Source organism: Mauremys reevesii, linkage group 4 (genome assembly GCF_016161935.1).
Source record: "Mauremys reevesii isolate NIE-2019 linkage group 4, ASM1616193v1, whole genome shotgun sequence".
Taxonomy (NCBI): domain Eukaryota; kingdom Metazoa; phylum Chordata; order Testudines; family Geoemydidae; genus Mauremys; species Mauremys reevesii.
The window spans coordinates 108,142,210-108,168,753 of NC_052626.1; the positions used below are offsets into that span (position 1 = coordinate 108,142,210).

The following is a 26,544-nucleotide window of genomic DNA, read 5'->3' on the forward strand; positions in this document are numbered from 1 at the left end:
TGTACCACTGGCCCCTGAGCAGGTTGGCTGGGGCTGCCTATGGAGAGGCATGTAGGTCTCTGCAGGAGTGTGTATAAAATCAGTCAGGGAAGGGTTAAGTGGCTACTGTAGAGCAGATGCAGCTGGGTTTGTTAACCCTACATGCTTAGTGGCCCTGTCTAAAAGGAGGAAGAAGCCAGCCATGCCTAATTGGATAGACTGACTGACTGGCATGCATCCCCACCCCTTCTTGAAAACAAAGCATGAACTTTTATTTGGGATTTGGCTTATCCCCTGGAAAGGGAAGGGCTTGGAGGTTCAGCTGTTTGGCTGGGAGGGTCATGCTCACACCAGGGAGAGGGAGAACCCGCTCTGGGATGCTCCCCATTCCTTTCTGTTACCTCCTGACCACTCCCCTGCTCCCAGCTGTGCTACACAGAAAAGTGTGAGAAATACAGTATCTGGGTCTGGAATGAAAAATGCAATCAGCAAGGTCCCCTACACATCCCCAGTGTAAATCCGGGGTGAGAGATTTCCTCTGAGGATGACAACATCAGCCAAGAGGGGGCAGCACTTGAACGCCACTCACCCCCCCTCACTCAAACCCTTCACCTCCCAAACTCCATGTCTGTCTGTATTGCAGGAGACACCACTTCATTTCCCTTAGCCTGGCAGAGCAACTGAGCAAGGCTAAGCCACCATCACAATGGCAGCTCATGGCACCAACAGGACTTTTTTTGTTTGTTTGTTTGTTAGTACTCTCAGTTATAGCAGCCACTTCACAGCCAGTGACCTTGGGTTCATTGCTAGTGGTGCATGTCTGTTACCGAATGCCCTTCCTGGCTGGGGAAACCTACCTGGATCTGGTTGAAAGGCACCTCAAAATTAAACGCCTCATTGAAGTAGGGGCTTAAAGTGCTCTTCTTCACACCTGTCTTCTTCTTCTTCCATTTCTTCTTGTTCAAGATAAGCTGCACTTTGACGAAGGGGTCTGAGAAACAAGGAGAATGTAGGAAGGAGTGGAGGGCATGGCCAACCAGTATCATTAATGATATCCCTTGGTGCAAAGATTTCCGCAGCTGGCCCATGAAACAGCTTCATGGAACATTGGCATTCAGAATTCTGCTAGCTTTCCTGGGAACTGGCCTCTGCATGGCTTTGCCAATGCACCTCAGTCCTGACCTAGAGGGCCCACTGCTGCTGTAGCCCACGGCCTTGCTGGTGCATCTCGGTCCTGACCTGCAGCAACCCCTGCTTTCCCAGCCCTGGGCTTCCCCCACAATTCAGCCAATCAACCTCAGTCCTGATCTATGATATCTTCTGCAATTCCACACAGCTCTGCCAATGCTCCTGAATCCCAACTTTCAGCCCTTCCTACTCCTCACAATGGTTGTGATGGGGCAAAATGAGGAAGAGGGGTAGACGGAAAGGAGAGGCACAGGGCATGGGGCTTCTAACCTCATATGCTAGGGGGTTCCTTTAAACACAGAGTGGAATTTCTCCCAGCCCCATACACACAAAGGAGGTCTATCCTGAGCCCTTTCCATCTACAGACACAAAGTCCCCACACACACCATATGAGGTTGCCCCCAGAGCCCTTCTTCTGAAGACAAATGCAGAAGTTGCCTATTGTACAAGCTTTTGCCAAACGATGTTACAAACATATGTTTGCAGTGTTGTTGTAGCCATGTTGGTCCTAGGATATTAGAGAGACAAGGTGGGTGACCTTTTTCATCAGCAGAAGTGGATCCAATAAAAGATATTACCTCACCCCTTATCTCTCTTGCAAATATATGGTGTAAGTGTTGGAAACTGGAACTAGACAATCAAACTCATTCATCCGCATCACCTGAGGCTGAATTTGAATCCACAACTCTGCCTTCTGTATTTCTGTCTGTCTTATCTCCACTCCCATTATAGCAATAGGAGTCAAGTCTGAATTGTGCTGGGGCAGAGACAGACCTGTGTTTAAGGAGAACCTGTCCAGTTGGAACTTATCTGTCAATGCAGAGTCATGGTGTGTCCTTCCTTGTGTGCCCCACACTCCCGAATCCCTCACTGTATAATCATTGTGGACCTGTAGTAACGCGGCCTGGCTCCCGGCCGCACCCGAGAGAGAGGAGCCAGAGCAGCCACCACAGTGGGCGGAGCCACCACCGCCTGTCCCCGCCCCCCGGAAGTCAAGGGGCGGAACAGGAAGTATAAAGGCCCAGCCCCAATGCTCAGTTGCTGCCCGGCGGCCGGAGAGGACAGATGCTCCTGACCGAGCTCCGGCTGGACCGAGCCTGCCCCGAGCCCGGTATCCCGCGGAGGACTGGCCGAGCCTTCACCGAGCCCGGTACCCCGCGGAGGACTGGCCGAGCCTTCCCCGAGCCCGGTACCCCGCGGAGGACTGGCCGAGCCTTCCCCAAGCCCGGTACCCTGAGGAGCTGATTGAGCGTCCCCCCGACCGGAGTCCTGAGGAGCAGCCTGAGCTAGCCGGCTCTCAGCCCGGCAAGGAGCCCATGGTGTGGGACCCAGCGCCAGACATCAGTACTGAGCAGGTACCCATGGAGGGGGAAATGGAAAGTAGCCCGGGGGTAGCTGACCCCAGTCTGGCTACAGCAGACGTTGAGCCGATGTCAGTGTGTTGCGGTCAGGACCCCACCGACCCAGCAGCAGACTAACTGCTGCTATTAGGGCCCTGGGCTGGGACACAGTGGAGTGGGTGGGCCTGTGTCCCCCCTGCCACCCCACTCACGGGTGGCAGTCTCCCCCTCACCCCAGCGCTCAGACAGAGAAGTCTGGACTTACCGGCGGGTTGCTCAGCTCCTGCCAAGGACCTGAGCCCTGAACTATTGCTGTTGCTCAGCTCCTGCCAAGGACCTGAGCCCTGAACTATTGCTGTTGCTCAGCTCCTGCCAAGGATCTGAGCCTAGAACGGCTGTTTTGCTGCCCCGCCCGGACTGAGGGCTTGGGCATAAATTACTGACTCTGTGTGCTCAGCCCCTGCCTGAGGGTCTGAGCCCGTGGACCTTCGGAGACTGACTTGCGGATTTAGGCCGTGTAGTGACGTGGCCTGGCTCCCGGCCGCACCTGAGACAGCCGAGCCCCCACACCGGACGCTTACAGGCCCCTTCCGCCTTACCTGATAATCCACTTGAGTCCATCCTCTTGAGCTTCTTGGCTTCCAAGATCACCACAGTGAGCTTGCTGTTGCTGGGGATGTATCGGAGTGAGAAACAGATCTCCCCAAGGCGCTCTTGCTGTTAGAAACACAAAGTCAAAAGAGAAGTGATCAGTGAATGCTTGATGGCAGGATCAGAGCAATATAGCCAACCCGGCCAATGCCAGGGGCCAGTGGGCCTCTATGGAGTAGCCTTGGGGCCAGTAGGGTTAGCCTTGGGGCCAGTAGGACTCCAAGGGGTAGGGATAGGGTTACCAAGGGTAGGGATCTCCAGGGTAGGGTAAGGTCTCTGGCCAGTAGGGAACTTCAAGGTAGGCTTAGAGTTACAAAGGGTAAGCTTCTCTGGACTAGAATTATGCATGGGGCTGGTAGGGCTTCCCAGAGTAGAGTTAGGGTTACTAAGGGTAGGCCTTCACTGGCTAGGGTTAGACCTGGCTCCAGTAGCATTGCCCAAGCTAGTGTTAGTGTTACCAAGGGTAGAACCCTCTTGGGTCAGGTTAGGCCTGGGGCTGGTCAGGCTCCCCAGGCTACGGTTAGGGTTACTGGGGGTGGGCCTTTCCAGGCTAGTGTTATGCCTGGGACAGGTAGGGCTCCCTGAGCTAGGGTGAGAGTTACTAATTGTAGGGCTCCCCAGGCTAGGGTTAGGGTTTCTAAAAGTAGGCCTCTCCAGGCTACGGTTAGGGTTACTGAGAGTAGGGCTTCCTAGGGTAGGGGTAAGGTTATTAAGGGTAGGCTTTTCTGGGCTAGGGTTTGGCCTAGGGCTGGTAGAGATTCCAACATTAGAGTTAGGGATACTAAGGGTAGGGGTCCCTGGTATCAGATTAAGATTCCCCAGGCTAGAGTTAGCATTACTAAGAGGAGGGGCCCCAGGGCTAGGGTTAGTGATACTAAAGAAAGGAATTTTCCCGGGGCAGTGTTCCATTACTAAGGGGAGGCTAGGAGAGGCCTCGGGGTGGTAGGGCTTCCTTGGCTAGGGCTAGGCCTGGGGCCAGTAGTGGTCCCCAGTTCAGGGTTAGGGTGACTCAGGCTAGTGCTCTCCATCACTGCCTCTGCTGCATCTGTCCTGTGGATACACAAAGGAGCTGGCCTGTGAATGCAGCATCTTATTCCTGCATTTAATCAATTCTGCCAGAAGGATGCCACAGGACATGACCACAACAGTAAGGACACAGGTTATATCTCACGCTACAGGGGTTTAGAAGTGGGAGAAAACTTCCAAATTTGAAATTTCAAACAACATTTTTGGTTGAAATTGCAATAAAAAGAACAGGTGAAAATGTGAAAACATTTGTGAAAATGATGTCCCAATTTCTGATCTGCTCTAGTGTGGAATTATAGCCTCATACTTTGCAAGTCACAGTTCATCAAAGGCTATGTTCCTCTGGGGGAAAAGTTTGTTGAAAAAGGTCTCTTTTTTGTTGAAATTTTGATGAAATTGCCTATTTTTCAACACTTTGACCAGCAATACAGGTTGAAAAGTGGGACCACATTTTCATGGAAATGTCATTGAAAATACTGTCCCAATTTTTTGTTGAAATGTTGACAAATTTGCAAATTTTTGATCAGGTCACAGAGAGAAATCCACTCCATTGTGGATTTTTATCAGGTGAATAAATTATTAATTTATTATTCACTGAATTTTACCTTTTCCCCCCCTATTTGCCAATAATCTTCAGACACACCAAGAAACTGTCCAGTTTTATAACTAGACAAAATTAATAGCAAACTTCTATTGTTAATTAGGAGTATTAAAACCAGGGCTACAAACTATAGTTCATGCTGTAACTGGGACTCATTTACATAACTTATGTAACTATTTTATGTAACTCTAAGTACATAAGTGGTATAATTTACAGTGAATAACCAGCACGGCATGAATTTTGAACTGTAGATTTGACTGTCATCTTCAACACTTGCATTTCACACTGTTTTGGTTAGTAGAATTTCATCCAACCAGAGAACAGAAACAATTCCACATTGCCAATTCTTGTGATTTATATCATGAACCTCATAATATTTGGTGCTTTTCTTAAAACCTCAGCTCCTGGACTTCTGTCATTATAAGAGAATTTCCATTTTCAAACAACTTTTTAAAAGTACAGTTCTAGTCTTCTGGTCCTCATGATTATAGAGGAAAACTTGAAAATGTGAGCCTTAATGGCTCAAAAAACAAGACAAATAAAAAGAACCCAATATTTATTATTTTGAAAAATCTCATGATTTTGAAGTCAGGCCATGAATGATGAGGGGATGGGGGGTGCTGACTCATGACTTTTGACTGCGTGGCTTAGCCATCCTGCTTCTGTAACCAACTGTTAGGCCTGAATAAAGATGTAGCACAAAAACCAGTTATGTCAATCTGACTGAAGTCAGCATGTTTCATAAAGCCCTGGGAAAAAGTGAGATACGAAAGGGAGGTGCATTCCTCAAGTTACCAGCTGCTGTCTTCCTGTGTCTGGTGCAGTGTCTGGTGCCAGCTGCTAAATGAGAGAAAGTTGCTGGGGCATCACAACTTGCTTTACATATAAAAGAGAGAGATGTTATTTTTGTTATTAGGTTTTTACTAACCATATGGGGGGGGGTTGTGTGAAATAATTGTAAATAAATAAAACTGTCTATATAAGCTAATACTAAGCTAATACTAAGGGGCTGGTTCGATTCTCGCTCTTTTCTTCTTTTACTGACTTTTTGCAACTTACCTTTTTGTCACTGTTTGTTTTGTTTTGGACTGCTGTGTGTGTCTGTGCGTAACACTGAACGAACTTCGCTGTTGTGGGTGTTGTCCCAACCATCTCAGCAGAAGTTGCAGCTCCTTGGTTATATATCAAACAGAGCAACTTGACATTTGTTTTTGGCAAATATTCCAACTACAGTTGTGCTTTCCCTACTCCTTTGGGGGAGGTGCGAGTTATTTCACCCAGGCTCATGGAGCAGTTTACTACCCACAATCCCGGCCATCCATTCTGGCTCCTCCCACTCTTCACCCCTTTCCATCCCTTCCTCACTTACTGGCTCATTGCAGGGCATGCGGAGGGAGTAGCCTCTGCTCCCCTCACTGTGTCTGGAGGGGAAATCTGAGCAACCAGGCAGGCTTTACACCCCTGTGCAATTGAGTAAGGGTTGCAACAGTCCTAGCCCGGGGGACTTCAGCAGAAGTATTTGCTGACGAGTGAAAGTGGTGGAATCAAGACTTCCATGGGGAGATCTGTGAGATATTTTGCCACTGGTTCAATTTCCCTTTGCCCACGTGCTGCTCCCCTCACTCCAGGGTTTGACTTGCATACCCACCTCCCTCTTACTGGCAGCAGTGAGCTCTTGCCACTGCTCAGTTACGTGCTGCAGATCGAAGTCGCCCAGAGGCAGCCGGACCTCGCCGATGATGTCGTGTTTGGCAAAGCGGTTGAAGTCGTAGATCTGCATCACCAGGGTGGACTCGGATATCTCCGCCTGGGGAATCTGCCCGGGAGGAGACGAGAAAGGAATTGCAGTAGGGCAGTTAACGATACCACTGTCGTGCTCTTCTGTTGGCGCTCCGTCTCTTGAGTCTGGGGCAGCAGAGCTGTAACAGAGCTTCCCTCACTCCATTGCCACTCCCTTGTGCTGAAGGCACATCTGGGCCTGGGCAGGCTCTCCTTCTCTCCCAGAGTGAGAGTCAGCCTCCATGGTCATTCAGCGCTAGGATTCCCAACACACTGCTCTTCTGGCCCTAAGCCCTGAGCAGGAAGGACCCCTGGGTCCTGGAAACCAAAGGAAGGAGGGAAGATTTGTTGCCAGGATCATTTGCAGGAGGGACCAATGAGAGGTGACAAGTCCCCGTTTCCCACTCAGGCTCAGCAGAAGAAACTGGCAGGACACAGCAGTGTTTGTGCAGGAGACCAAAGCTTTACTCCTGCAAGTGTGTGTGTATGGTGCTGCACAACAGGGAGAGCAAACTGATTGTGCTGCAGCACACACATGAGGGAGGGATTCAGGGGGGGCAATGGAGGGGAGTGTGACAGGGCACTATTAGTAGCACCCTGGTTGCTGCAGCACTGGGATGAGTGCAGGCTTCATTAAAGCCAATGTGTCAGTTTCTGCTGGGGATTAATGACCCTTGGGTGGTAACTGGTGGGCTAAGGAGGCAATTTGGCTCAGTAATGAGGAAGATGTAAGTGGGAGGAACAGGAGCTGGGGAAGCTCATAGGGTGAGCCTGAGCTGAGGAGAGATGGCCGTGTAGAAGTCTCCTCCCACTGTATAAGCCTGCAATGCATTCTGCCATACTGTGTAAGTGAAGAATAAATAGCCACGTGGTAAAAGGGTAACAATCTGGTGTGTGTTGGTGGTTAAGAGAGCAAGAAACAGGCCAGGCAGTGTGGCACACTGGGTAGTGACAGAGCCGCCCTGTGATGGGGGAAAAGGTGTAAGTATGAATGTAAGAAAATCTCAGACCCCGTTTCTTTATTCTCAAGAATCCAGGGCATAAAAGGGGACGTGTGGGTAAGAATGGGTGGGCCTGAGGACACATCTGTCTTCTGCGTCTCTCCTCCTTGGCCTTACTCCTGCCACAAAGTAGGAGGATTTTGTTGGACGCACAGCAGTGCTCTCACTAACAGGATCATGTCCTCCTCCTGCTCACTTGTTTGCCTTGCTCTCGTTCATGCCACACTCTGTATCTGCACTGTGCAGGATCAGCACTAGCTATTTGACCTCTGCTTTCAGCTCACAAGCAGTGAGTCGAGAGCAACTTACAGCAGCAATCTGGATGAGAGGGAGTAGCTGAGAGTTTTTCTCACCTGGAAGGTGAAGGTCTCATTGAAGACAGGGTTCAATGTCTTCCGGTAAACCTTGCTTTCATACTTCTTCCTCATGTCAGATGTTAAGTAGACAATAACATATGGGTCAGAGGTCCCCCCACTGTCCATGGCCTTTAAATCTGCTGCCTGCTTCACTCCAACCTTCATCTGAAAAATATCAACAGCGAAAGGTTATCCCATGTAAGGAGAGAGAGCTGGCTCGGCTTTGCAACCTTCCAGGTGGCTGTAGGCAAAGTCTGTTGCAACTGGACACAGAATAGCATGGTAGGTGCTTTTTGTTGTAGAAAGCAATGTTGGGGGTGCTGTTATGGATCAGTAGCCAGGAAGGCAGAAGGGACCCTGATGGCCAACTGGTGGGCTAGGACCTATTTAGTATCTGCAGCTGTGCCCACAGGTTTAGGGGAGGACCTGGAGCTGCGTGCACAGCAGAGGATCAGCATGCTGACTGGCTGGTGTGGGGGTGGAAAATGTGATGGGCAAGGGGAAAAGGTGCAGAGCTGGCTCTGAAAGGAGAGGGTTTGGAATGCTGTGAAGGAGGAGAATCTGACCATGCAAGAAAAAGGCATTTCCTGCCACTTCCATCAGTAGTAGGTAGCTCACTCTGGCGTAGCGAGTCCTACCTCCTGGCTACGGAAGTTATACTCCAGGGAATACTGCAGCCTTCCTCGCTTTTCATTCTCGAGTCCGGACTCCAAATCTTCCATATCTGGCTGGACCTACATCAAGAAAGCAGCAGAATGTCTTCCAAAATAACAGTGCTTATGAAGGTTCAAGACTGGGATCTTTGAGATTTCTCCATGGCTGGAGACTAGGGGCAACAATGCAATTCTCTAACCATGTCACCATATTCCAGAGATGATGCTGCCAGCCCAAGCTGCTTGCTCCTTCCTGAGCAGATAAGAGTGAACCCCAAGCTCATTACACTGTACTGCAGTGTGCTGCAGTCCCGGAGGTCACTGTTTTAAAGTCATGTTTAGATTGTGACAAATGATGAAAGGATCCCTATTACATTCTGGGAATACGAGTCTGAAGACCGGCCACATTGAATTGAACCAAGCAAACAAAAATCAGGACAGCCTCAGGATTATGCAAGGCTCCATCAATAAGCACCAGTAGTCCAAAAAGGGACACTGATATGTCTTATTCTGCCACACTACACATAGATCTCTCTCATGCTGGCTGCTCCCAGACTCAAAGACAGACTGCATCATGTACTTCCGTTTTTCTTCCTCTGTTTCCATATCTGATTAACTTGGAGCTCATTAAAATGGGTAACTCATAGCACTAACTAGAACCATAAAGTCATCAGACAGGCAGGTGCTGGGGAAGTTCTCCATAAACATCTGTGCTAAACCATCCTCATTCTGGCCTGCAGCACACATTGCTAATTTAGCTTGAGGTCGTTTCTGAACAGAAACTGCCCCAGTTGGTGATTGGTCTTGCTTTGGGCAGGGGGTTAGACTAGATGGCCTCCTGAGGTCCCTTCCAGCCCTGATAGTCTATGATTCCATGGCAAAACCCATAAGTTCTTGGCTCTCCAGCCTTGTCGCTCAGCTCACTAGGACATGCTGCTGCTTCTAAGTGCATCTACCAGCTGTGGAGTAAGGCAGAGGAGGGGCAAAGGGAGGAGCATACCAGGCTGGCAGTGGTGGAGCCATTGATGTTTTGCAAGTTGAGTTTCTCCTTCTTCTTGTGCTTCTTCTTGCAACAGCAGCACTTGATGATGCAGATGAGGAAGAGGATAAGGAGAAGGCCTGCCGCGACTGCAATGGCGATGAGAGCCCATTTGGGTACTGTTGCACCGTTTTGGAAACAAAGAGAGAAATAAATGGGGTTAGATCACTTTTTATGGCATGCCTGTCTAGATATTCCCTGTTTCTAGGGAAAGGATGTTATCAGGACTCCTGAGTTATCATCTGAGCCCTGGACAAATCACTTAAGGCCCAAATGGTGGACTTTAGGCACCTACATCCACATTTAGGCACCTAAATAAAAGTGGTCTGATTTTCAGAGATGTTGAGCTTTTTCAACTCCCCCGAACTAACTCAGAGCTGTGTGTGATCAGCACTTCTGAAAATGAGGCCACTGTGACTGATGTGCTGGAATATGGATTAATGAATTGTCCAACGCTTGGCACACCCATCTGAAAAGTCTGGCCTTATCTTCCCTGTGCCTAAGATCCCTAGCTGTTGGGGCAGGGGGAGGGGAAATAACCCACTGGAGATGGATTGAGTGTCACATCCTGCACAAACACTGCCATGTCCTTTAAATCCCACCTGCTTATATCCTGGCGGGTTCCTTCATGTGCTTCCTGATAATCATGGGCTTGGGAGAGAACAAGAAGTAGTAAAGGGGTTGTGACTATCAGATCCAGCAGTGGCACATGTTATGTTGCCAGCCATCATTAAATGATGTGTCATTTTGGTGGCAGAGGTGCCTCTGTTTGAGGAATCAGTGTAGGTCAGCGTGACAGAACCAGCATTGTAGCTGTGGGAATTCATATTTATTTAGAGGTTAATATGTGGGCTCCCAGCTGAGCTATATCTGTTCTTCGTTCTGAAGATCGGCTTTGCTCAGCTCTTGTACTCATGGTCGAGTTTCGCCTGCAGTTCTGCAGCAACGGAACTGGCCTGGGAGTTCACTCCCTTGATGCAGGAATTTGCTGCAAAATACAAACTTTCACTTTGGAAAAAAAAAAATTCATGGCTGAAAAAACTAAAGGTACAGAACATAACCGGATGTAACAGCTGCACTATTGCCTCCAGGAGTCCAGAGAGAAGCCTGGAACAATCGCTCTCTGACAGCCATGAACCACTATGTTCATCTCACTAGGCTGTTAAATCTGAAACCTAAAGATACCAGTTTCCATGGTCGCATTGTTCACTCTTTCCTGGCTGATCTTTCTATCAGAAACATCCAGCTAAACACCTCCTCCTGCCACCCCAAAATAAACACTGTGCTGATTGTATGAGTCATTTTTAGATTTAGTGGGGTTAACAGCTACCTACATTTTAAAAGTGTATCAGAAACTGCCACTGGAGTGCAGCACAACCCAGGAATCAGGCCACAGAAGTTCAAGCCCTGCCCTGGCCAAGGCCCTGGCGCCATGCTTATACTGTACAGCCAAACACAACCTTAAACTGTGGTGCCACTAGGTGGGTCTGTCATCATTTCCTAAATTCCCCCTTTCTTCATTGCTCTTTCTAAGGTGCCCAGTGGCTATGGAAGCCCCCATTCAAACTTTGTCCTTAGGACAGAGTTATCACATCAAGCCATCCTGTCTTTGAGTTTTCACTTCAGGTCATCATGAAGTGGAGCTGGAGGGGTGAAAAAGGCAAAGGAGTTGGTTGGGAGAAGGGACCACTAGGCTCTGAGGCCAGGAGCAGTGTCCTCAGTCTGCAGGGTACACCTCCCTCCCTCCCTGGCTGCTGCTGGCAGAGGTTCAGGGGAGCTAAGGGCTTTAAAGCTTATGGTGGAAGCCAAGGAGCTTTGGTTGGTGGCAGCCATCTGTGAGATCAAGGGTAAGTCCAAGAGGAAGCATGGTTGACTCACGATGAATTCAGCAAATAAATTAATCCCTGATGAACCCAGCACTTGTGCCCAATCTGCCACCTTTAATTTACTCACAAGGTATTTTATTAAGAATGCCATCGATGAAGCCAGGCGTGGCAGTAGTCAGAGCAGCAGTCGTCGTGAGGGCACTGGGGGCAGTAGTGCTGTTTGAACTCATTTTGTTAGCCATGAGTAGGTATGGGCGACCTGAAGAAACAAACACAATAAATGGGAAATTAATTTCCTTTGCACTGTTTGTCTCTCCAATCCCAGACTCCAGTAAGAGTAAATACATATAACACATGAAACAAACATAGTAAAATATGGACCAGATCTCCTCTGTAATAATGCATTATAATATTCAACCACTAGGCGTCTCTGTGTGCTGGACAGAATTCCAGACAGGTTATAGTCCCTGATAAGCAACAGAGATAAAGTTGGTATTCAAGCTATGCAGAAGTCTGTTTGAGTGTGTCTGTCATCTGTGCTCTTCTTTAATAAATGCCTCCTATTTAAGAAAGACTGTGATTCTATGTAATGTGACAGTCTCCTCCTGCAGAGAAACTTCTGGGAAAGGGACAGGGAGGATGAAAGTGCCACTTACCCTCATGGCGCTTACCTGCAACTATCGCCTCAAGTGGGAGAGATTTGAGGAGCTGGAGGTGTTGGAGTTATGCTCCCTCCCAACCCTACAAATGTCAAGGATCCAGGAGGAAAGGAACTTCCTTCTCCACAGAAACAGGAGCCATTTGGCACTGACCTCTCCCTGTGGCAGCATGGCTGGAGCAGGAGTTGCGCTTGCATTGGCTGGATCCCCTTGCTCAGTAGCAGCCTCAGAGGGGACCCGCAGTAGGTAATAGATGATGCCACAGACAGCAGTTTCTCTCCTGCTCCATTCTCTTCCTTCCCCAGCCCTGCTCCTGAATTCCATTCATGGGGCAAATGAGTATCCACATGAAGCAATGGAGGGGAAGATAGTGGAAAGTCAGTGATCCATGCATGGAGTGCCCAACTCTGCACACAGAATCATGGGCCCCTTGCATTTATAGTGCACCCATATGTCCCTAAGGAGTCCAACATGCTTGGGAGGTGTTACAAACCACACAGACAGACCTCTGTTTTCACTCACTGAAATGCAACCCTGTCTCGGGTGGAACGTAAAAGAGGATTAGAAGCAGGCTGTAACTCCACACTGCAGTTGAGCATAGGAAGTGGAGAACACAGTGTCCAACTGAAACCACAGCACGTTAGTAAACTTGGAGCATACTAGACACTAAGAACTGAATCCTAGTACACCATCTTCGTTATGATGCTGTGCAGGATCTGGGAGCCTCCAGCCCTGAGACATGACTGCATCTTCACCTCCGCTATGTTAATCACAGCCTCCAGCACTGGGATAGCATCTCATTACCTTTATAGACATGCACCATGGCATCGAGTATTGGACCCTTAATCCCCAGGCCGTGACTGCATTACCGCTGCTCTATGAGAGCATTGCATCTGGCACCCACCAGCATGGAGACACAGTCATATGGCCAGTGGGACATTACAGCATGGACAGGCAAAACGAAAGGAGAGTCGTGTCATCCATGAATGTCCAGGGACCACACATCAGCCTTTTTTCCAGAATTAACAGGAAGAGATTTATTATTAAATGAATCAACAAGGAGAAGAGAGGTTTGGGATGTGTGTACGTGAGGGTGCTAACAATGGACCGGGCCCCATTACTCAGCTGAGCAGTAACTCACACAACTCATCCCATTGACTTCAATTATTTATATGACTATAGCACCAAGAGGTGCCACCAAGATCAGGGCCTCATTGTGCTAGGCGTTTTACATACACATAGTGAGAGACAGTCCCAAGCCCAAAGACCTTACAGTTTAAATAGACAAGACAGACAAAGAATGGGAGAAACAGAAGCACAGAGAAGAAAAGTGACACACCTCTCCTGTGTCCTGGGCCAGTGCAATAGCTATTTGACCATATTGTCTCCCCTGGGGGTAACCATGAATAATAGCTCAGCGTTGTGCACAAAGGGGTCACAATCTGGCCTAATGTTGGCTGAGTCGGAAGCAAAAGGAAAAATTGCTGTGATAGTGAGTCAGCAATCAGAGAAGTCCTTAGTAGGGACTTCAGCAGGAGGCAGAGTGTGCTAGTGGATGGAGCACTGGACTGGGAATCAGGAGACCTGATCTATTCCTGGCCCTGCTACTGCCCTGCTGGGTGACCTTGGGCAAGTCACTTCACCCCTGTGCCTCAGTTTTGCCATCTGTAAAAGGGGGATAATGATTCTGACCTTTGTAAAGTGCTTTGAGATCTGCTGCTGAAAAGCTCTAGGTATTATTAGTATTATTACTAGGAATGTTTACACAATTACAATATACAAGGCCCTTCCCCCAAGCAAGAGTGGGCAACACCCGTCCATGAACGTGCTGGGTGCTGGCCAGTCAATAATCAAAGCCAGGTGTGTGGATCTCCTCCCTGGAATAATATTAATAAATGGCAGGCCAGATTGATGTAATGGACACTGCAAAGTATGTGCCTGTTTACCTTGGCTCCCAACAGCCACTTGCTGAATGTGAGCATGTCTGCATTTAATGAGAAAATGCAAGTTTATATTGCCTGCCACGCTGCCACTCAGAAAAGAGACAAGTCATGGGCAGAGAATATTCCTAAAGAGAAACTTCCCTTGGCTGAGTTTTGTTGAGAATGTTTCATAACAGTAATAAATGTACACAGAGCTTTGTGTTTTCAAAGTGATTCACAAACCTCAGCTAACCATTTAATTAAATTCAAGGCTATTATAACTTGCAGTATAGTAGTACCTAGAGGCCCCAACTGAGATCAGAGCTCTGCTAACACTGAGCACTTTTGAAAATCCCATGTAAATTTCCAAACATCAGGCAGGCAGAACAAAGAATGGACTCTATTCAGTGCTGAAGAAAGGCATTTCAGAATCCTGAGCACACATTTGTCTGAAGTAAAATTACTCCAAAGCAGCCATTAGAAAATACTTTAATTAATTTTGTTTTAACTTCAGTGAAAAAACTCTTTAATTTAAATATTCCCCTGCAGTGACAGCAATCCTAACCAGCTGTTAGTGCCTTGAATCAGAAAGTGACAACTGTAAACAAAAATGAAAGTAACCTGTGCAGTTGTCCCTCCAAGCTTCATGAAATGCAAAAAGAGAATCCATAAAAATGGTGCTTAGATTTTTAATGGTCTTGCACTTTTAATAATGGTGTGTTCAGTACCCCAGGTAAAGAACATTGGGTTTCTAGTTGTGTACATTTCCCCCCTGAAATCTGTGTGTGAACTGTCCGATTAGAAATGTATTCCCATTCACACTTAATTTAAGAAAGCCAGTGCAGGAATTTCTACTGCCTTTGTTGCATAATAGACTTCTATAGTGATGCCCAAATTTCTGGACTTTGGCTCAGACCACGCACCCAGACGTGGGAACAAAAACGCCACTTACACCCCTATGCCTAAGGCAGCAAGATACAGGGTCCAGGTATTGTAGAGATATGTTTATGAAAGACTGTGATTTGGAGTTGCTCTCTCATAAGGGACAGTGTTGTGAGTGTAGGAATTTGGAGATGTACCTGGGGAGGGTGGTGGGGACCACATGGCTGCGGGCCGCAGCTCACTACTGAAGCTCTGCAGTTTGTTTTATTAAGTGTTATTCCTTTCTCATTCACTGGCTTGTTATGTAATGAACCCCAAGATTGTTACAGGCATGTAGTAGTAAGCAAGATTATTTGCCTGCGTACTCCTTCTGTGGAGCAAGTGAGCAAGGAATGGGTGAGAAACAAGCATAACCTTGGCTCCAACTCCCTACTCATTGAGCCAGCTTGGGGTAAGTAGGACTTTACTGATGGTAACGTAAGTTCCTACTCCAGGAGAGCAAGAAGGAAGCATTGGGACTCAAAGGGGAGTCTCTGAGGCAAAATGTCTGCTGGGGCTACTCCCTGGTTGATGCAGCTTTGGCCTCACCCCTTGCTCAGGGCTGTGTTCTTGAGTTACAATCGAACCCTAGGAATATACAAGTTGTGGGACAATAAGCTGCTTCCTCATATAAACGTGGAACAAATGGATCTTTGGCATGTGCCACGCCCTCAAGATAGCTATGGCAAACAAACAGTGATAACTCTCCGCTGGCATCCGGAACAGAGCATCAGGAAAAATGTTCTACTGCACTGAATGATGCGGATTTGATCAAATTCATAGTATCCAGTCCAAGCCCATACAAATGCACAACCAGGCACACACAAATGCCAGCATGCACAAGGATAGGCATGTGATCAGAGACTCAGAGATTCTTACTCTAGGTGTAAACATGCACCCACACGGACCTACACACGTATGCACATATTGTATATACGGAATGTACACATTCATATATTAAAAATAGACACTTAACTAGTGTCACACAAGCACACACCAATATAGACATACACTTACAAATACATTCACACATGTAATGGATAGCTACAAATGCACACACATGCTCTATACACACACACATGCTTTATACACACACACAGGGCCTGATTCTCATTTATATTGTAGCCCCTTTATATTGCTCTGGCAGCAAAAAGGGGCCTTAAAGTCAGAGTACATTACATCACTGCCAGAGTGGTTTAAAAGGGCCTGAGTGTATATGAGAATCAAGCTCATGGTCTGCATCAATGCACTGCTATGTTCACCAGGCAGACTAACTGTTTATTGGCAGGAGCCTTAGAAATGGGAAGGAAGGAAGGAAGGAAGGAAAACCCACACTCAAATGGCTGGGGCTCAACGGTAGAAAACAATGAAGTAAGAGAAGGGAAAGACCACAGATACGTCTGTGTCATCTTTCACCAGATCTCAAAGTACGACATAAAATTAGCTCTACAACACTCCTTTGAGGGAGCTAAAGGATCTCATCCTCCACCTCTGGGGTGGAAATACGGCAGCTGCTAAACAGCACACAACAACACTACACAACAGTTTAGGATAGGAGGTGATGAACAATGTATCAAACTGAAACCACAAGGGGATTTGGTTAGGACAGCAGGGACTAACCTTCCTTCTCATTCTAAAAGTGCCACAGATGTTCTAATGCGTTAGCTGCAGGACAATACTGAGATTCAGGGGCAGGGCTGTGTGGGAAGCTTGCTGGCTCCCCTGTTATCCTTTTTCACCTTTCCTTCTCTAGCACCCAACTCCTCCAGGCCCAGGACAGCTTTCTTCTCAGGAGCACACTTCATCTGCCACGAATGCAACATGTATGCCTGGCTACACACCCTGGAGTGACGTTCAGCCCGAGAATGGGTGTGCGCTTGTCGCAGATTAACGTGTGGGTGTGTACACACACAAAGGTGGGGACCAGGTGTCCGCAGCAGCTCCTTTCCACTGCCTGTTAATTTCCTGGCAATGCTCCTGCTTTACTGGGTGTTGTTAAAGGTCAGAGATTAGTGTCCCAAGGCCACCTCCCCAAGAAGTCTCTCCAGGCACCTAATTACTTAATATTGCAGAAAATTGGTTTCTGGTGCTATTCTCCTCCCAACACCTTCTGTAACCCAAGGGCTCTATTAACATTCGAGCTGGCTCCTCCACAAGTGTCAATTAGCATAGCACTACTGACATGAGTGGAGAGATGCTGACTTTTATATACAGGGACAGCTCCTCAATTGGTGTCAGCCCATCAACATTCCCTTCGATGGTGCTCTGCTAATTAGCACAGCTGAAGGCCTGTCCCTATATATAGAAAGCCAGTGATAAGCTGTCTTGTGTTTGATAGGTAGGATACCAGGTTGATTTTCTGAGGCTTAAGATCAATCAAAAACAGCAAGTCACATGTGGTCAGTCTGTGTGTGTAATGGGGCAGGGATTAGCCCTGGTGCATTAGCAGAGCTGTTCAGCTTTCTCAATTTCCCCTCAAGCAGGAAGAACTGAGAAGCAAGACGTTTTAGCTACCTTTTACTTCTCTGCTCCCTCTTTACGCTTCAAATCCCAGGGCCCCATTCTTCTTCCACTGCATCTGAGCAACTGCTACTGACTTCAGTCCCAGTTACTGCTATTAGGTGTAAGAAATATCCTGCCCCAGTATGTTACACTGCAATACCCTTTCTGTAGGAGAAAGTTAGTACAGAGCAGAAGGGGTTCTGCTGTTCTGGCGGAGAGTAGGGATAAATCTCTGAGCTTTATAAGGCAGCTGCAGGCCCTTCCATCCTGGCTTGTTTGTATGGGAGGATCTCTGGGGATGGGGGGAGCTGCTACCCAGTTGGAAGTGTTCACTTGAGCTACAGTTGTTCCAGTTTAGGTTTTGTGTGGAAGACAGTGGTCACGGTGGAAGGAAGCAGAAAGCTGTGCAATATGGATCACTGGTGATGGTGCCAGAGCTTTTTATACCTAAGCCATCTTGGTAGATTGTAGGTTCACATTTGGGGGGTCTTTCACATCCATTAATATAGCAGGGGAGGACCCACAAGAAGTGCAGGTGCAGTTAGCTCTGAGATTTTGATGGGGAGGGACTGCTCTCCCCCCAACAAAGTTGAGTTCCAAAGAGATCTAGAGATTAGACAGTGCGATATTGGTATTGGTGCAAATACATACTAAACCAGATCCTCAGCTGGTGTAAATCAGTAGCTTTTCAATGGATCTCCTGGGAGCTATGCTGATTTACATCAGCTGAGGAGCTGGCCCAGGGTAAATATCTGATAACCTATCCAGTCAGGTGAACAAGTAGGAGCGAGCAAACATCAGCCCATCAAGGAAGATTCTTTTCCCCCAAAACTACACAAGCAAATAAATACTTAAAGATAGTTTTAGTTACTAGCCAGTCAAAAACTGAGTGAATACTGCAAAATATTTTTTGCCAATATTTTCTCAACTGTTTGCACTCATTTCAGCTAACGCTGCAGGCTTTTGTGTGTTTATTTTCCATGAATAGTCTAAGAAATGAGTTTCCTGGGGGTCTTGCATTTCAGGCACTGGATGGTGACCCAGGATACCTTGGTTCAGTTCTCCTCTCTGCCACAGATCTCCTGTGTGACCTTGAACAAGTCATTCAATCTCCCTCAGTCTCAGGTCCCAGTCTGTAACAGAGACAATCATTCCCTCTTTCTCCCACATGTTGTCTGACTTGTCTATTAGATTGTCAGCTCTTTGGCACAGGGTCTGCCTCGTATGTACTTGTACAGCACCTACCTTTATGGGGTCTCTATCTCAGAGCTACTCTAATACAAATAATTAACAGTTATGATCCTGGCAAAGTTTCTGGTGAAACAGGGAATGTTAAGCAAAAAATTGAAGACTATTTACTGAGGTCAAACTAAGAATTCACAGTCATGTGCATTTGTACAATACAATCCGAGCATAGGCATAGCATGATTCCTATATTTGGGAGGGCAGGGGGCTTACTACTATTAATAATAGGTATAGGTCTAACTTCCAGATTTACTGATTTAGTGGTATTTAAATGACAGTGTACTTAATGAGTGAGTCAGGGTGGAGATGGCACTCTCTCCCCAAGCTCCGCGGTGTGGGGCTGGCCAGCCCAGGCAGCCCTGCCATGCGGAGCTGGCCTGAGCCACCTGGCATCGCCACTCCCCACCCCCAATGTTCTTCTGTCCACCCCCCCTAGAGAGGGCATGCCCCACAGTTTGAAAACCTCTGGTATACAGTTTGGGGGGCAACACCCCTACATGCCCACACACACACAAAATCTCAGCCCATGAATCTAAGCAGGTAACAGGAAAGTACCATGTGTCCTGTCAGAGAAGTATGAATCTGAAGATTGAACACTTGCAATAAAACTGCTCATGACCTGACTCCAGAATAAGAATTCTTTGGAGACATTATTCAGTGAATAACTTTGGTAACAAATAAACTGGAGAAAATCACTATTTGTTTGTGGAGCATTCACAAACAGAAAAAAAATCGGGGAATGATGTGGAATAAATGCTTCATTAGGCATTAATGGCCAAGTTGTACTAGTAACTAAAGAGTATCTGTTGGATTTTCTCTGATTTGAACAGGTTGCTTCCTGCCATGTTATAATGAAGTAGATCCCATTGCAAGACTAGCAAATAGAAGCCCCCTATGGGTTTTCATTCTCCATAGACAGGTCCCCAACCTTCTGCACCTTCCAGCTGATTTGTGCTGCTCTGGCAGTTCAAAGCAGCCCTAAAGCTAGCTTAACTGGTTACTTGAACACTTCTATTGTCTACAGGGGATCTTCAGGGGGCAAGTTGCCGTAACAATTAATACACTGCCCCCACTTCTGGTCATGTGGAAAAGGGGGCGTAGTCCCACTGTCCCTATCCCACAGTGATCCCCAGGTGCTGGAATGGCCCCTTAGCACCATGGGTGGATGGTGTAAATCAAAGCAACCTTCAAACTGCTGTAGCTTGCTCTTATGGACACCTTCACCCACTTCCACTCTCCCAGAGTTGGGCTGTGTGTATTATGGGCCCGCCCAAGGATCTGGCCCAGAATCTTTGCGTTCAATGGCCAGGATGTCAGCTGGTGAAAAATGGGGTAGTTCTAATCTGTAGCTATGCTGATTTATGCCCGGGCAGGATCTGGCCCCATGATATATAAAATATGCAGTGGCACATAAAAGGTCATGTCATAACACATATTTCTGAAATCTTTCCTCAAATGGCCAACTTTATACTATACTTTATACAACTTCCCTCAATAGTTTGCATAGAAGTCAAGCATGGAACTGATTTCCTTTCCCCAAATCTCCTCTCCCCTCAACCCCATCAGGCTAAGTATGCTGCATGCTAGATAGTTATTGGCCTACCAGTCGGCGAGATGGCTGCATTTCAACAAAGCTGTATGTATATTGTCTGTAAAGAACTTTGGGTCCCATCAAGATGGAAGGTGCTACACCATCGTTGTACAATAGTACTATTTGCTTTGCAGTGCATTTGATCGAAGACAGAATAAATATACAGGAAATACCTTTATTCTGACCACCAAAGTTGGACAATGAACAATTCTGCTTATCCTATGGGTGACTGCAGTAAACAATAGAGCTGGAACTAGCAAAAATCCATACTTGCCCACCCGCCATTGAATGCTTAACATTCTGCAAACAAGCCCCTCCAGCTGTCCCCTAATGCGCAGGAAATGAATGCTGTGCACAAGAATGAATATACCCAAGCCACGGGGCACTAAGCTGATTGAACGGAATAAAGCTTGGCTTCATTCTGGGATTTCCCAGGAGAGAGATACTCGTTATCACTGAGAGAGATACATCTGAGCTTGAGGGCAGACTGGGATCTAGGTTACAGCTCCTATAGGAGTCAATGGGGTTGCACACAGAGTGGAATTTGGCCAGTCATTTTGTATCAGATAAGCAGGAAGGGGCTATATAAGGGGAAGGAAACCACTTACCTTTTTGTTTCCAGACTCCCTTTTTCCCACCTTAGCAGCAGCTGAGCCCTTCGCCTGGGTATATTGATTCTTCTCTCTACCTCGGAACCTGAAAAGGACCCATTGTTGTGGGGCCCATTAGCCCTCAGCTCAGCACACGGAGCTGGTGGCTCACAGCAGGGATCACCGTGTTTCTGTACAGTGCAGCCCAAACAGGAAATTCTTCTTTGCGAGCTGAGAAACCAGACCGATTGGAAAGGCTCTAGGAAGCCCCACCTCAGGCATTAACTTATTCACCTGCACACAAAAAAGCCACTGAGGGAACTCCCAGTGGGACCAGGAAGCAAAATCAAGAGACTGTCTCTGCCTGGGGACAAGCTAACAGGCTGAAGAAACTGGAGGCAACAGGTATTGTTACTCTGCTGCTTGTTTGCATCAGGGGGACAGGAACCTCTGAAGTGGGCAGCTTAATTAAATTTGGTATTAATGATCTTCCTTATTTTGACCCACCTCAGCACACCTGACACCTCCGCTTTCTGTTAAAGCCACTTGCTATAGGCTTTTCCTCACTGGGGAAGTTTGGGGCAGGAGTCATTAGTAGCTACCCCACAGCCAGCGTTTCTACACCACTGTCTACAGAAGGGGTGGGCAAACTATGGCCTGTGGGCCAAATCTGGCCCACCAGCCATTTTAATCCATCCCTCGAGCTCCCACGGGGGAGCAGGGTCTGAGGCTTGCCCCACTCCGGTGCTCCAGCCAGGGAGCAGGGTCGGGGGCCGCTCCGCACGGATCTCAGAAGCAGTGGCATGTTCCCCTATAGCTCCTATGCTTGGGGAAGTCAGGGGGCTCTGCTCCACATGCTGCCCCTGCCCCTAGTGCCGCCTCCACAGCTCCCATTGTCTGGGAACTGCAGGGGCAGCGCCTGCGGACAGAGCAGTGTGAAACAGGGCTGCCTGGCTGCAGTTCTGCATAGGAGCTGGAGGGGGAGACATACCGCTGCTTCTAGAAGCCGCTTCAGGTAAGTGCCACCTGGATCCTGCATCCTTGAGCCACCCCTCCAACACCCTAACCCCCTGCCCCAGCCCTGATCCCCCCTCACACCCTCCGAACCCCTCGGTCCCAGCCCTGAGCACCCTTCTGCACCCCAAACCCTTCATCCTCAGCCCCACCCCAGAGTCCACATGCCCAGCCAGAGCCCTCACCCCCTGCCCTTGCCACAATCCCCTGCCCCAGCCCTGATTCCCCCTCCAAACCTGTCGGCCCAAGCCCGAAGCGCCCTGCTTCACCCCAAACCCCTCATCCCCAACCCCATCCCAGAGTCCGCAATCCCAGCCGGAGCTCCCTCCTGCACCCTGAACACATTTCTGTCTCCACCCTGGAGCCCGCACCCCAAGCCAGAGCCCTCACCGCGCCCCCCCCACACACACACCAACCCCAATTTTGTGAACATTCATGGCCCACCATATAATTTCTATACCCAGATGTGGCCCTCGGGCCAAAAAGTTTGCCCACCCCTGGTCTACAGTGACTGTTGCTGGAAGAGGCTGGGACTGAGGTTATCATGAGCTCTGCACTACCAGCACTTCTGTGCCATTTCCAAGAGTGACTCTAAGGCCTGGTCTACGCTACAGAGTTAGGTCAATGCAAGGCAGCTCCTGCCAACGTAACTGCCCCGCTACACGACTTAATAGCTCCACCTCCATGAGAGGCATAGAGTCACGGTCAATGTAGGAAGGTCAACGCAGTGGCGGTGTAGATACTGAGTTGCTTACATGGACTGTTACTGGCTTTCAGAAGCTGTCCCACAATGCCCCATGCTGGCAGTACAATTGATACAAGCGCTCCCGGTGAGGACGTGCACCACCAACACAAGGATCAAAGTGTGGCAATGCACAAATGACGTAATTACTGCAGCGGCTGTACTAACTTAGGTCGAGTTAATTTTGCAGTGTAGACATGGCCTAACTGGGAGCCTGCCTGGAATAATTACATGCAAGATCCTTGGCAGCTGCTCCATCCATTTGGCACTAAAGGGATGGAGAGCTGCTTTGACAGGGCAGATGGCAATTCGCTTTGCATAGCAGAATACACAGCGGGTGTAAAGCCAGCATAGCAAGCTGGCCATTGGGAGCTTCTCCGGCAGTGCTAGTTAAATAGCTCTGAGGCTTCAGTCCCCAGTTACCCCCCAGGATCTGGGCAAGCAGGAAGGCACCTATGTCCCCCCCTGCTTAGGAGCACAGCGGAGAATCAGGCTCCAAAGCTGCAATGAAATATAATATTCTTGCATTATGATTTGGTCCCATTAACACAGACAAGGTCAAACCCTGCTAAAAAACCTCTCCGCTTGCAATTGTGTTATAACCCAATTCCCCACAGGGGCTATTTGGCTGTGCAGAAAGGTTCTAAATGACTGAGATGCAGCAGGGCTGAGTTTGATTCCTGGTGGGGCTGCAGGACCTGGGGGGTCTCCACAGCCAGTGCTCCTACATTATTCCTTGCTCAGTATTGTGTGTGGAAGCTTATTCCTCAAGACATTATTTTCTGGGAAAAGTGTGCTCACAATTTATTTTTCTTTTAAAATCCACTTCTCAGATGTGATACTGTGAGAATCAGAACATCAGATCATCCCCATCCTTCCCTTACCACCTACCCCTCTCACTCACACACACCCTCTCTTTCTCTCTCCCTGCCTAATTTACCAAGACTGTGGCCAGTGAGCTACATCCTTCCAGCAGAATAAATCCATCCAGACAAAGTTCACAAGCCACTGGGCATGTCACAAAAACCAGTGAACTGGTGATACATCAGACTCATGGGTTTATCTTGAGAGAGGGAGTTTTCTTTCTGTCAACTTTGCTCTGTATATCATGCCTAGTGTAGTCTTCTGTGCAGCATTTAAGAGAATGGCCCATAGCAAACAGGACTGCTTAATTATTAACTCTGGACCGTAATAACCACTGTAGTCAGGTTATTGGATAGCAAGTCATCACCTGGGATGCGGAAAATGGTTTCACAGATGGTAAATGTGAAGGCTGTGTCTTAGTTGTGCAGGAATGCTGGCAGTACGGTGTTTAACACATGTTTAGATATGTAATGTTAAGGCCAGGGGATCATGTCAGGCTTTTAAGCTGGTTCTTTGTCATATCCAGAAACAGGCTCCCGCCACAAAATTCAGAGCCAGATCTGGTTTTTGAACTCCCCCAGGATTTAATGTATTCAGAACAAGAAATGGAGAAGTGGGAAGGGGGACACGTAGGGGAGTGGGATTGGTTTACGCTTGTCTCTAGTTATTTGCTACAAAAAAATCAGAATGAATACAGCCTTTTTTGAAAGAGGAGGGGGGGGGGAAACAAAGAAACATTAGGTCAATAAATAGCAAGATGTAGTGGCTAGTGTTGTGACATATAAAATAGCACAGTCTGGAGGCAGGAGGCATTTGTTAAAGAAAACTACAAATTATCAACACAAATAAACAGACTTCCCCATAGCTTTGGTTCCAGCTTTGTCTCCTTGCTTTACCAGGGACCACACCTTTCTGGAACACTGCACAGCACACAGAGATACCTAATGGCTCAAAGATGCAGTTACTAGAGGTTGAAATGGTGATGGAATATTAGCCTCTAACCAGCTACTGGCACTGGACCCAGTATGTTACAGCTCCAGAACAAAATTATTCAGGAGATATGTCCCTCCTTCTTGGTAGCTTATGGGGGAGGGATAGCTCAGTGGTTTGCACATTAGCCTACTAAACCCTTGGTTGTGAGTTCAATCCTTGAGGGGGCTAGTTAGGGATCTGGGGCAAAAATCAGTACTTGGTCCTGCTAGTTAAGGCAGGGGGCAGGACTTGATGACTTTTCAAGGTCCCTTCCAGTTCTAGGAGATACATACATCACCAATTATTAAATTTAAAAAAAATACTGAATGGCTTCTAATCTACTGGGCTGGCCCATTTGACTGTAGATTCTGTGTCTCTACCTCCAATGCTGAAGAGCTATTTTATATCATCTTTATTGCAGGGACTCTGGTGAATCACAACAGATACCCCTGCACTTCCTATAGGAATAGCTGGCTGTGGGAAGGAGTGTTGTGCAGAGGCCTAGTTAACAACACTCCAAATCAGGTTGTTAGATACAATTGTTATTAAAGTTGAGGCAAATCAAATGGTACAAACCGGATTGTTGAAAAGAACTGTGATGAAGGGTCTGCAAAGCTCCAGGGAAAGTCACAGGTTAACACAATAATAACATGAAAGATGAGAGAAATAGGAGGAAATAAATGCTGGTGGTTACATTGCCATAATGAGTTTGATTGGTTAATTTTAATGGGAGGTGGTTGCCTCCCCTTGTTGGACATTGTTGACTGAGGAATAACAGAACTCTTGGACTCGAAGGAGCAAGTTTCAGCCTCATAGCTACTGCCACTCCACTCAGGGGCGGCTCTAGGAATTTGGCCGCCCCAAGCAGGGCGGCACGCCGCAGGAGGCTCGCTGCCGGTCGCCGGTCCCGTGGCTCCGGAGGACCTCTTGCAGACGTGCCTTCGGAGGGCGCGCTGGTCCCGCGGCTCCGGTGGAGCATCCGCAGGCATGTCTGCAGGAGGTCCACCCGAGCCACGGGACCAGCGAACCCTCCATAGTCATGCCTGCGGGAGGTCCACCAGAGCCGCGGGACCAGCGCACCCTCCGCAGTCATGCCTGCGGGAGGTCCGCTGGTCCCGCGGCTCCGGTGGAGCATCCACAGGCATGACTGCGGAAGGTCCGCCGGAGCCACCTGCCGCCCTGCCGGCAAAATGCCGCCCCAAGCGCATGCTTGGCACACTGGGGTCTGGAGCCAGCCCTGACTCCACTGTCTCCTGGGATCCACCATGACACCGCTGAGCCATCATCGTCCTGATCCTGAAAGACATCCTGACCAGACAGAGGGAACCCAATGACATCACCACTTCCACCATCTTCAGCTAAATCCTGAACAAAAGGGGAGAGAGGAGAAGAGCAAAGAGAGAGAACCTCTCTGGTGAGACTTGGCTTCCTGCTGTCACCAGGGCCGGTGCAAGAAAGTTTCGCGCCCTAGGCGAAACTGCCACCTTGTGACCTCTCCCCTGCCCAAGTCCTGCGGCAGCTCCACCCTGAGATGCCCCCCCATGGCAGCTCCACCCCCTGCCCTGAGGCGCCCCCCCACCCGCAGCAGCTCCCCCCATGGGGAGCCGTCCGACCCTCCCCACCCCTGCTCACCTCTGCTCCAGAAGCCCTGCTGTCGCGCCCGTCGCCGGGCTTGTGCCATGGGCGCTAAGCAGAGCTGCGGAGCTCTGCCCAGCCGCCGGTGCCCCCGCCCGCAATGAGAAGAATCGCATGGGATGGAGCGGCCACTGCACTGGGAGGGAGAGGGAATCTGAGCCTCCGGCAGGCAGCCCAGGGGTTCCCCTGGGTCAGCATGCCGCCAGCAGCCCGAACACCTGGGCTGCCTGCCGGCGGCTCAGACTCCCTCTCCCTCCCAGTGCAGCGGCTGCTGAAAAGCTTTAAAAAAAAATGGGTGTGCCGCTTTTCGGCACCCCCAAATGTTAGTGCTCTAGGCAACTGCCTAGTTGACCTAAATGGTAGCACTGGCCCTGGCTGTCACTCCTTCCCCCATGTGTCATTTTCCTTCCCACTTTATTTCTCTTCTTTTCTGTCTCTCTCCGTTTGT

The 26,544-nt window shown here is 48.5% G+C and overlaps 1 protein-coding gene across 8 annotated transcripts in view; it reads right to left on the reverse strand.

Moving 5' to 3' along the window:
- Window positions 1-26,544, reverse strand: part of SYT8 (synaptotagmin 8) — a 33,767-nt gene that overhangs the window by 1,801 nt on the left and 5,422 nt on the right. Inside the window, exons 1-8 of one of the 8 annotated variants that reach the window (XM_039538933.1) lie at window positions 20,888-21,205; window positions 11,567-11,698; window positions 9,575-9,732; window positions 8,560-8,655; window positions 7,919-8,086; window positions 6,434-6,601; window positions 3,107-3,224; window positions 837-970 (exon numbers count right to left, since the gene is read on the reverse strand). In XM_039538933.1, the coding sequence (XP_039394867.1) occupies window positions 837-970; window positions 3,107-3,224; window positions 6,434-6,601; window positions 7,919-8,086; window positions 8,560-8,655; window positions 9,575-9,732; window positions 11,567-11,681 (957 nt within the window). In that variant the 5' untranslated portion in view covers window positions 11,682-11,698; window positions 20,888-21,205. The other 7 variants (XM_039538939.1, XM_039538936.1, XM_039538938.1 and 4 more) reach the window with 7 other exon arrangements.